This window comes from Vipera ursinii (genome assembly GCF_947247035.1).
Source record: "Vipera ursinii genome assembly, chromosome: 4".
NCBI lineage: Eukaryota > Metazoa > Chordata > Lepidosauria > Squamata > Viperidae > Vipera > Vipera ursinii.
Window position 1 is genome coordinate 84142527 of NC_139514.1, and position 12485 is coordinate 84155011.

General features: G+C 36.5%; 1 protein-coding gene and 1 long non-coding RNA gene across 4 annotated transcripts in view; one reads left to right on the forward strand and one right to left on the reverse strand.

The window, feature by feature from the left end:
• The window catches only part of UBE3A (ubiquitin protein ligase E3A), a 75267-nt gene extending 73384 nt beyond the window's left edge, over nt 1–1883 (forward strand). For all 3 annotated transcript variants that reach the window (XM_083361503.1, XM_083361504.1, XM_083361502.1), the window contains 2 exons: nt 808–951; nt 1177–1883. In XM_083361503.1, coding sequence (XP_083217629.1) covers nt 808–951; nt 1177–1297 — 265 coding nt within the window. In that variant the 3' untranslated portion in view covers nt 1298–1883. The remainder of the gene's footprint in view (nt 1–807; nt 952–1176) is intronic.
• A 7126-nt stretch (nt 1884–9009) lies between these two features.
• LOC310640525 lies at nt 9010–9930 on the reverse strand. The gene is made up of 2 exons (XR_014492549.1): nt 9685–9930; nt 9010–9576 (listed from the first exon to the last, which is right to left on the reverse strand). It is a non-coding gene; the product is annotated as an uncharacterized lncRNA (long non-coding RNA).
• Nucleotides 9931–12485: the final 2555 nt, after the last annotated feature.

Here is a 12485-nt window from a genome sequence, read left to right on the forward strand (position 1 = left end):
GTATGCATATATTGGAGTCACTTTCAGTCTCTTGCACCTCAAAGATTATTATTATATGTATTGTGTATAAATAACCTCTATTTCATAACTGCCTTGAGTGGTTGCTAAAGTTACATGTGTCGGCATAGAGTCCACTTGGACTTTTCCCCCCAAAAAAGGACAAGACCACGTTGTCTGACCGTTCCTGTATCTTCTACCAGCTAGCAGTGTATGCTTACTAGCACGTCAACACTCTTGGATTGTATAGGGGAGACATTAGACATCTCTAACCAGTGAGTAAAGCTTTCTTACTCTCAACTGTGTAACTTGAGAGGTGCTTTATTGCATTGGTGAAAGCAAACTATTTGCTTCCCTCAAAAGAGAGTAATAAGAAAGTCATCAATATTAAAGATGGAATCTGGTCATCATAAGATCCATGTCAGTGCATGAGATACTCTGCCTATGCAGGCATCCTAATTGACCTGTTATAGTTCCATACATAGGGGAATTTCAGTTTTGACAGTCACTTGCATATAATTTTGAAATACCCCAATCAGTTATTCCTAAAGAAAATAAAGCTAAGCTGAGCGTTCTGAAGTCCACATATTTTAGCTAGACTGATGTAACTAGTTGTCCTTCTATATAAGGTATCTTAGAGATTATGTCTTTAACAAGACAGAGTTATATTTTGTATTATAATCTTGTATTGGCTACTGCTGAAGCAAACATCAAAAAGCAGGGTTTTATCCAGATTATCTCTAAGCAGTCATATGCGTTATTTGCACTGCATACAGTTTTTCTTTTTCTGTTTAATTTTCACTTCTATAGGGAATTTTGGGAAATAGTCCATTCATTTACAGATGAGCAAAAAAGACTCTTCCTCCAGTTTACAACAGGGACAGACAGAGCACCAGTAGGAGGACTTGGAAAACTAAAGATGATTATAGCCAAAAATGGCCCTGACACCGAAAGGTAAAGTCTTTAAAATTGAGAAATAGGTAGAAAATGTAGTTAAGCAATAGGTTTTCAACTTCATCCCAAATGAAGGTTACATAAACTCACCCAAAATAGTATTTGAATAATCTAATTCTTTAAAAAGTGAAAACATGGATAAAATATCGGTATTTTTTATGCTAAGCTAATAGAACTGTTTATATTTCAAGACAATTCTGAAACTCGGTTCTTTTCTTTCTCCAGGTTACCTACATCTCATACATGCTTTAATGTCCTCTTGCTTCCGGAGTACTTCAGCAAAGAGAAACTTAAGGAGAGATTATTGAAGGCCATCACATATGCCAAAGGATTTGGCATGCTGTAATGAATTAAATAAAAGGGATAAAACGATTGGTGGCAATGGTGTCCCTGTCCAAAAATCAATAAGAGAAAACCCACAAAAGGCCATAAGCTATAGCAAGCAAGCTACCGTAGTCACCTGTATTTGGGCCTCCCTTCTTCACTTGGGGACTCTGGGCTGGAACAGCAGATTTCAGCTGCTTCTATGAACAAATTATTTTCTTTTAGCGTGAAAGTGTTACATATTCTTTCACTTGTATGTACAGAGAGGTTTTCCTGAATATTTATTTTAAAGGGTTAAATCACTTTTGCTTGTGTTTTTATTACTGCTTGAAGTTGAGCCTTTTTGAGTATTTACAAGAAAACAAAACTGTACTCTCCCAAGGAAAATATTGCCATCATTTGTAGATTGTGTAACCTTTAAGTATGTGCTACATTTTTGTCCCAGTTATCAAATCAAAATCGGGAACTGTACTTTTTGAACAGTTTTGCTTTGGAAACTTGAAATCTTGGAAAACAAAATGGTGTGATGCAATGACTGCTGTTCTAGCCCCCAAAGACATTTGTGGAAAAACATTAGAATCAATAAAGATGGAAGGGAGAACTTGGAATGTTAAATTAAAGCCTTCAGACCTTTACTTTTAGTCACAGCACAACAATTAAAACAAAAAGTCATTTCATGATATATGCTGTCTTTCACATGTCTTGTGGCATACTGGGTTTTTAATTAGCAAGATTTCTAGTCATATAGAAACATGAACATAGTTTCACCTTTTTCTTTTTAAGGAAAATATTTACTGGGAAAAGTGCATTTCAGCCAAACAACTTTAAAATAGAGGAAAATGTGGGAGAAATCAGAATGTTGGGTCTATAAACAAAAGTATGTGAAGTGCACTTAAAAAAGAAACTATTGATTTCTCTTATTTTGACATTTTAAATAGACAATTCAGTCTTCCCTACATGCTTTTTTTTAAAAAAAATCAACTGCTATTTCTTTATCAAGGCATATGATCACTGCTGCAGCAAGGAGATGCCTTTTTTTTCCTCCTCATCCAGCAATAGGGGAAAATGATTTTTAAAGGACACTTTTGCATTGCAATACTCCCAATTTATTCATTCAATGTGTAGAAAGTAAATCCTAAATTCACTTCTTTCTTTTACATGGCATATCATAATGTAAAGCTTTTACTCTTCTACAGAGCATCCCTACACACTGCTCATTGCTGCTATTACAATATGAATAAAATGATCATATATGCTTTATCAAGACAATACAGGTAGTGTTCCTCTCACTGTAAATGTCAGTTGATGTGCCGAAGTGGGCATGTGCCTTGGTGATAGCTATTCCTACAATTGGTGCAGAATTGGTATTAATGAAAAAGACTAAAATCTGAAATCCTTGGAAGGGGAAAATGTCTTTTAGGTTTGCTTTATTCTTTTAAAAAATAGTAATAGAAATAGACAATTCCTCTGTAACTATAATATCAAATAAAATAATGCTGGTCCAGAGACAAAGAAAAAAAGTCATATTATTAGTGTGAAACTAGGTCTGAATAACATTGGAATTTCTTGGTGAAGAAGGATAAAATTATAGAATAGAAAAACTCTTTAGTGCTAGAATAAAGCTTTGCCTCATAATCAGTACATTTGAAATTTGCTGATGGTTTTCGCCACTCAAATATTTCTTGACATAAATGGAATGACAAGGTGGAAATAAGTGGAATGTTTACTAACATTAAACATGCTAGTAGGAAAGAAGCAAAATATTTTGTTTACTGATCATTTGCCAATAATTATGAGATACATAATATTTTAAATCACAGAAGTAGAAAGCAGAAACTAAGCAGCTGAAATCCTCTTCTAGTTCTTACAGAACTGGAACATTCTTAATAGAAATATCAAAGCTTTCTTGTAATTCTCACTTGTACAATAAGACTTGCATAGCTAGTATCTGTTTGCTGTTTTCAAAAAAATACAAGACTACATTAATAGCCCTTAAACGTAATTTGAATTCACAGCCAGTTTTTACAATGGTCATTAAGCAAATGCGTTTTTCCCCAATAGGTTTGGGTTTTTTTGCCAGAACCCAAAAATAAACTCCAAAAACAATTTAAAAAGTCACAAATCAAAGTTACATGACTGCAGGACACTGCAAACTGCCATAAAGTGAGCCAGTTGCCAAGTGCCCAAAATGTAGTCACATGACTATGGGAGGGGTGTATGAACTTTATAACTGAAAAAGAGTTGTAAGTAGCTCTGGGATGGTCCATTGTAACTCTGAACAGTTGTTAAGTGACCACTTAAGCCAAGGACTGTACTAATTTGTCCAATATGGTTTAAATAACATGATTATTTGAGAGAGTTAATTGTCAACGAACAACTTCCTAGAATCAATTATAGTGGGATTAGAAAAGATCCTCATCTGAGAATTCTGGCAAGCTGCAGTCAGAATAAAAACTGACTACAGGAAGCTGCTCTCTAGTTATTGCTGAATGTCACTCTCCCTAGCTTAAAAAGCCGTGGAAATAAACCTGCGGAAACACAAGCAGAAGGATTCCTTAAGGCCTGAGAATGAACATAGTATTAGGAAGATGTTCAGACTAGCTCTTCCCTGACACAATGGTGGTGTGTGAAGAGTGGAAAAGTAAGACATTAGCAGGCTTTCAAAATTGATGTCAGCTACAGGAGATAGACCAGCTCAAGAAACTGATTCCAAAAGAAGGCTAGGATTATACTTTATTGGCTTACGCTATAGTCTTCCTGTGGGGATGGTTTCTGAGCTAGCCTACCTTGTAAAGCTGACACCAGCAATTGCCTTAAATTGCTGGGAATTTTTCCAAATTCCAAGACCCTCACTTGAGCTATAAGACCTATGTTAGAATCCATGTACAGCAATTTTATGGCAAAGAATTATAATTGGTTAAAATTAAATGGATTGCATATAATTCTGATTTAAACAGTAGTAACCAAGAAATTATTTTGGGATGCGCTTGAACTATTAATTTTTCTTATTAGGTTCATGCACAGTCTAAGTATTAAGTCTTCTGTTTTAGTCCAATACCAGAAATTTCATCCTGGACTAAACTCAAGAAGGAATAACTATTGGGAATCAAGTTAAGGAAGAGCCATTTTCATTTTAATAGAGGACCAACATGGCATGCATGGATTATGTGCCCACATACATTTCTTCTGGGGCCAGCCTACCCCAGTCTTCTGCCCTTAGTTTTCATTTTTCATTTCATCACAGGCCTATAAGTGTTCCAAAATAAAATGATGAAAGTACAGAATAATGGAGATTCAAAACGGCTGTTGCATTCTTAGTGACCCCTGTTCTAACACATTTGATGTAATAAAAGTTCACAGGCTAAACCATTTAAATTACTATGAGAATTAATTCTTAACCTGTTTTTATTTACATAAATCAGATACTTGCATATTAAGAGAGACAGAAAAATAATTATTGTAGTAAATCACAACTGTTCCAAGAAATGGAGAGGCTGAGTACTGAACTGCATCCAACCCTTTCCTTCACAAGTTTAATTTTATATACAGTCAAGAAACTGAACTATAATGTTCAATGACTTTAGAATTTAACAGCATCAAATTCTTGAAAACTTAAGAAAAAGCAGCTTGATGAAAAGGACACCAAGAAGATCCCAATATTATTGTTATTTTTGCTAAATGACCAGATCTGATTTAAATACAAGACTTTTTCATATTAAAAGAATACTTTCTTAATCTATAACATACTAGGACTGAAATGTCCCAGTTTAATTTTTGCTTCAAATTAAGCTCACATATTTTAGGAAGTAATTATATTTTTTTACAATCATGGGGTTTAAATGCATGTTGATCTTCAGTATAAGTAATCAACTTTTATTCTACACTTTGTCACCATTCAGATTACCCAAATCAATACAAAGTGAAGAATAAAAGTTGACGGTACTTATACTGAAGATCAACAAACATTTAAAGCAACCAATAAAAATACAATGCAGAAAAGATAGGCAATGTGTGTTTCCACAAGCTTGTCCAGGTTTTAAAAAGTACATAATTTTCACATTTTTCGTATTTATTAATCAAATGTATAGAAGATGGTAAGGATCATTCTAAGATATGGTGCATAATAAAATAATAATAATAATAATAATAATAATAATAATAATAATATAATTTTATTTGTATACCGCCCTTCTCCCGAAGGACTCAGGGCGGTGAACAGGGCAAACATACAAAAATACAAGAATACAAAAATTAAAAGAGATTAAACATGGTGCCCAAAAGCTTACAGCAGTAAGTTAAAATACATTAAAACAATAATAAAACCCAAACCCATCAGGCCAGGCCGGCTTGTTCGAACAAGTAAATCTTCAGATCACGTCGGAAGGAGCGAAGGTCGGGCGCCATCCAGAGCTCAACCGGCAAACGGTTCCACAAATCCGGCGCACCCACAGAGAAGGACCTGCCTAACTTTCCCTGCCTGTTTTTCACCAGGGCAGGAATAGAAAACATTTGCAGAAGATATTCCCAATATATATTTACATTCTAATAAATGATGAAGCACCACTTAAGAAACCTAAAAGAAGGATAACATGTTTTAGTCAATATTAATCCTACAGCTTCTCTTAATCTTGGAAAGAAAATTGTCCAAGTCTTGTTTTGTGACCAGTTGATTAGGATTATTATTCAGCCAGTGTCTTTCAATGAGATTCTCTTCAGTAAGTAACTTATTGTAATATTCCCATATTAAAATATCTAATGGGCTGTCTTTTTTGGTAAAATCCATGTCCAGTTTCTTTATTGTAATGCTTCGATGGTTGATCTCTGAACCTATTGGATTCCATTTTCTCTGCTCCTCAGTGTTATCCCATACAAAATCCTGATTTATCTGACTTTTCTGGCCTATCTGTTCCTGCAGTCTGTCAGAGTAATAGTCCTGTAAATGGCAGACTTCTTCTTGTTTTAAAGTGGCAACGTTCTTAAGAAAGAGCTTGATCTTATCATTTAAAAAGTCATAATTGTGTACTTTTAAATTTTTACTTTTACTGTTGCATATTTCTAAAGGTACATACTCCAAATTTAAGAAATGATTCCTTGAATTTGGTCTCCATTTGTCACTTCTGCTCTTAGCATTTGGGCATTTTTCTTTCAAAAAATGCCCTTTTGGACATCTCAGTGATGAAGACGTATTAGGATCTGTAGCCTGATGTGCTGAATGGAACGGTTGGGGGAAGATTTTTGCAAAGCCATACTTCACACTGGACAATCTGCTATTTTCTTGATGACAGGAAGTGTGGGACCTTTTGCATCTAGAAGGTTGAATAAAACTAAGCTGACCTTCAGAAACTCCTTTAGCACCTGAGGCGACCCTCTTCTGACATTGCAGTTGAGCATTAATTTCCACTGTGGCTGGAAGAGAATTCTGTCGCTCTTTAATCTCAGCTTTCTTACCTTGCCAGATTTTGTAGCTGCTGTGATTGTTAGTGACAGAGATGGCAGCTTGCTGCTTTTGAATTCTGCATGGAGCTGAAATAGCTCTGGAGGCTTCTGTATTCTGCAATAGAACTCCAATTGCTTTCTTACTATCGCCAGCTACAACAGAATGCAGATTTGGAAAGATACTCCGAGAGAGCTGTTTGACGAGCTCTCGATCGCCAAATAGCTTGGCATGAGCCACTTCGGATCTCCTGAGCTTCAAGGTGAATCTGTTGTACAATATCCTTTGGTCAAGAATTATGGAATTTTCAGTCTGTTTCTTCATGGAGTTTAGAATTCTAAGTTGCTTATTTAATAGGATTTCTTCTTTTTCATTGTAAGAGGAAGCCAGCTGGGAATTCTCTCCATATTTGAATTTAGCTCTTTCATCCATCATGAAACAGGAGCCTGGAAATTTAAATCTGAAGCCACAAGCCATGCTTTTTATAATCTTTTGACTGCTCATTCTTCTTTTCACAGCAAATCATATTTAGCTTTCAACAATACCTGTTACGGGAGTGAGCAACATGTCTTTAGACTTCCCCCAAGACTGATTGTGAATCACAAGAAACCTTAACCGGCTCTATCAACAGTCAAGAGTTTGTTGATCAGATCAAGTTCCTTATCTTTGTTGTTAAGGAAGCAAAAATGAAAGCCTTCTCTTTAAAGTTAATACCTAGGATAGCAATATTTATTTGATTCCTGTCGTGAAAGGCCATCTTTAGCTAACTAACTACTGTATTTTGCAGGAGTATGCTACCATTTTCTATAACATTAGATTAAATATTATACATTAGATTTCCTTTTTTTAAAAAAAATTGCTCCAATTTCAAAGAAGTCTTGCAAACTGGGAGAGGTAGCATATGTATGTATGGATATATGTACGTATGTATGTATGTATGTTAAGCCATACCTTTGGCTTTAATTTAGTTCTAAATCAGTTCCCATTTATTTGATTCCTGGTGACTAGGGAGATTTTTTTAAAAAAACTAATATATGGCATCACTAGGAATCAAATAAATGGGAACTAGCCTTGTTTTTAAGTTACAATAGTTCCTAGACCAGCTGGCTGACCTCAGCAGCACTTGAAAAGTAAAACAGGATCAGAGAAAGAACATCAAGACTATAGACTAGATGGGGAAGTGGAGATAAACATTCAGAAGAAGGCAAGGACCTTCTTAAAAAATGAAGAGCCAGTTTGGTATAGTGTTTTAAAGTGCTGGACTAGGAGTAAGGAAGCTTGAATTATAGTCCTCAGCATATAACTTTGGGACAGTCCCTCTTTCTTAGCCCTAGGAAAAAAACAGCAAATTATTAACAAAAGATTGCCAATAAAACCGTGTGGACCTGTCCAAGTAATCACCAGGAGCCAAGACTGACTCAAAGGACTAACAACCATAACCTCTAACAAATGTAATGACTAAATATGTTTCCCCACCCCAACTCCAAATAAACTGCTTGGAGATCTCTTGAGTTTCCGTAATATAAAACCTGGGATTTTAAAACTGAGTAGTTAAAAAAGGAGTAGTAAACCTCCTCCACCCACAAACCTAATAGTCCTTCCACTGTGGGATTATGTGTTTGAAGTCAATATAATAGATGTCTTCCCATTCTGTTATTCCTCTCCTATTAAAGAAATTGAGCAAATGGTGCCATACAAACATGCAATAATTTTATCCCCCTTCTCTGATTTTCTCCCCCACTGTTCAGTAAATAGGTTTTTATGCATTGATTCCCTTTCTACCTTAGCACCCTGCTTGCAAATCAAATTGCACACAATAGGAAACCAACCCTTTTAATATAGAATTGCTGGAAAGGGTGATAGATGCCAGTTAAACCACGCTACATTGCTTAGCACTCATGAATAAAATTGACTGTGTCTATGAAGGCAAGAGAGGTGTAGGGAAGAAAAGTGGGACTGGAGATTAAGTGGGACATAGAAAATGAGTTGCTTTCTGTGTAGACTTAGGCAAGGAAAGAAATTTCCCACGTTCTTCAACAACTTGCTCAGAGCCATTTCTTTATGATGTACTGATTGTTTCATGCCAAGACAAGTGTGGTCCTATAAATCAGTGTTTTTCAACCTTTTTTGGGCAAAGGCACACTTGTTTCATGAAAAAAATCACGAGGCACTCCACCGTTTTCCACACCGTTGGACCTCCCCACGGTCGCTACACGAATGGTCGTAAGTCAAGGATGGCCTGTGTTCTCAAGGGGTTGGACTAGATGACCTCCAAGGTCCCTTCCAACTTATTATTATTATTATTATTATTATTATTATTATTATTATTATTATTATTATTAGCCTCTTTATTTTATTTTATTTTATTTTGGGGCTTTTGTTTGTTTGTTTTTGCTGTGAAGGAAAAGGAAAGCTTGCATTTCTTTTTAATTTATCTTTCTGTATTTTCTTTTTTCCCTTCTTTTCTTTCTTCCTTCCTTCCCTCTCTTCCCTCCCTCTCTTTTCTTTCTTTATCTTCCTTCCTTCCTTTCTCTCTCCCACTTTCTTTCCCTCCCTCTCTCAATTTCTTGCTTTCTACTTGTTGTGGAAATTGGAAGCTACTTGCATTTCTTTTTAATTTTTCTTTCTGCATTTTTCTCCTTCATTTATTTTTCTTTCTTTCTTTCTTTCTTTCTTTTTCTTTCTTTTCTCTTTCTTTCTTTTTCTCTCTTTTCTCTTTCTTTCTTTCTATCTTCCTTTCTTTCCTGCCTCTCTCCCACTTTCTTTCCCTCCCTCTCTCAATTTCTTGCTTTCTACTTGTTTTGGAAACTGGAAGCTACTTGCATTTCTTTTTAATTTTTCTTCCTGCTTTTTTCCTTCCTTCCTTCCTCCCTTCCTCTCTCTCTCTCTTTCTTTTCTCCTTTTTTTTCTTTCTCCCTCCCTTTTCCCCTTCCCCCTTTCTCCTTTTTTCCCTTCCTTTTTTCTTTCTTTCTCACCTTTACCATCAAAAGCACTTCACTCCAGAGGGGGGGGGAAACCCCAAAGGTTTTTAATTGCTTTGGTCCAAAGGACATTTTATTATGCAACGTATCAAAAGGACAGGTTAAAAAAAAAAATCAGCCATGTAATTTTTCAGACGCAAGCGAAGCCTCCAAGAGTGAAGCGGTCAGATTCTTCTATTTCGGGCTGGGGCGAGGGGTCGCGGCGAGCAAAGAAAGCGGAGCCAGGCAGCCGACCAGGCGGGAGTCTCGCATCCTCAGCACGCGCGAGGAGTAAGGAGTAAGCGGCGCGTGCTGGGGAAGAAGAGCTTTTTCGAACATTGCAGGCAACCAACCACGCGACAGCTCAGGCGAGCCAGGCTGGCCGCCCGTCCGTCCTCTTCCGATAAGCGAGCCGGTCGCCTCTCCCCAGCTTCTCTCTCTTCAGCAAGAGACCCTCCGAAGCCAGAGAAGGGGGCGGAGCTACGCTGCCGTGGAGCCCTGGTGCCTAGAGAGGTCGAGCCCACTTCTTTTCCTGGGCTTTTGCTTCCAGCAAAGTAGGGCCGTCAGCTTAGCCAAGGCTCCCCGCCAGAGAGTCTTGCAGTGCCGCTCCGCCCGTGGCTGTTCCTCCTCCTCCTCCTCCTCCTCCTCCTCCTCCTCCTCTCACCGCTGTCTCCTAGGTCAGTGTTTTTTCAATTCTTCCCATGGCACACCAGGCAACATCTGGTGTGGTTGAAAAACACTGCTATAAATCACTATGTTTGTATATATGTGCCTTATGAATGAGATGTACTTTGGATGTGTAGCTTTCAAATTTAAGTTTGCGTGTTTCCTAGCATAAATTCCTTTTATTCTGCATCATTTTAATTTTATTGTCCTGAACAAGGGGTGAGGGTGGTGATAATGGTGGTGATGACTTGCACAAAAAACTACACTTCAAGCTATTAAGTGATGTTTTTGTTTGGGGAATGTATTGCCTTGGGCTTACTATGTGCATAAGAGAAGTTATTTAGGACTGTTGAGAAAATTACTACAAAAGTATGAAGTATTAGAAGACCTTTTTCTAAAAACACTATTCTGTTTTTTAACCCAGGCTATAAATCTGGGGTTGTAACTTAAAGATAACTGATTTCCTTTCCCTCTGTTTTCTTGAAATCTATGAAATTTGAGAGAAAAGATATTGCCAGACTTTGAGAGTGTTTAAATATTAGTGAAGACATGGTTGTTTTGTCTGATGTTTCATTAGTTTCAGAGAAAAAAAAATAGTAAATCCTGAAATCCTTAATATGTACCAGATAGACAGTTCTTGAGATGGAAAAACTATGACAGGAGAGTAACCAATAGAATAGCAGGCTTGGAAAACCATGTTTCTTAACTTTCTTAAAGTACTGCTTTGTTTACCACATTTTGCTTATACATCAGAAGGATATTTGCAATTACAATCAATTCCATATTTATAGGAGAGTAAGTCATAGCAGATATGAGCTGCAAAAATCTTTGAGGTTTCTGTGTATTTTTCATGTTATCTGTGGTTGCCTGCATTCGTGCATAAGGCAAGCTCACTAACCACCTAGTAAATGGAATTGGGGGGGGCATGTTCATCACTCTCCCTCTGTGAGAATTTTAATCAGGCATAAAAAAGTGTCCCCCTGGGCCATTGACTGATAGCAAATCAATAAGTATGCCACACTGGGATCTGGGATCTATGAAAGTAAGGATAGCATCTCAGGTTTTTTGAGAGCTCATGTGTGCACTTCTGTACATTATTGGAGAGGGAAAAATAATCTGTGGCTAAGACAGAAGTAAAGAAGAGTTGAAATTTGGCGCGTATTTCAACTTTAATTACAACTAGAAACATTTGAATGATAGTTGTAATCAGAAAATTGAAAGTCATTGAAGACATGAAACTGCCCTTTTTTCTGCCCATCCAAAGGGCCATTTTTATTTTAGATCCAGGTAAAATTATGGCACAATTGGGAACTTTTTGGACATCTTTAAAACCACGCTGAAAAAATGAAAGGATGGACTTAGTCTTTAAAATTTCTTTTTGAAAAGACTAGAAATTTCAAAACTTTTTTGAAACTCATTCTAGTTTTTGAAAAATCAGAGGAATCTGGGAAGGGGCGAGCGATAATTTAAATTGTGTACATGGAGATATTAAATTCACCTTTCAAGAGAATAGCTAAATGTCTATGGAGATTCTCAGATCCAGGTCATAGTTATCCAAACATGCTTTTCCACGAGGCAACTGGACTTTCTTATTTTTCTTTGAAGACACTTCACTTCTCATCCAAGAAGCTTCTTGGATAAGAAGTGAAACGTCTTCAAAACAAAGAAAGTCCAGTTGCCTCATGAAAAAGCGTCTTTGGGCTTTCCAGAGAAGTGTAAGATTGCTTTGGTATCAGAATACAATTACTGACAATAGCAGTAAACTGTGGGGTTTTTTTGTTTTTTGTTTTGTCTACTATCAGCAAGTATTGGGGAAACACAAATTAACTTTCATGGAAGCTGTTTGGAAGAATATCATAGGAAATTACCATTACTGAGCCACTTTGAAGACTGTTAGGCAGAATTGTAAAAAACAATTAAAACAGTTCATCTCCTCTGCCTAGGACATACTTTGCACAGCTCTTTTGTAGATTAATTTCATTTCAGAAAAATAAATAGTAATATTTATTTCTGCAAAAGCCCCCATCTTTTCCTATTTGGGGTACCTATACTCTTCCTGCAAATTTCCTTTTGTTTTCTTTTTAGAGTACTTCCTGGATTATTTCAATGGAAAATTAAGTGTACATTAAATTTGTACTGGTTATGAATTA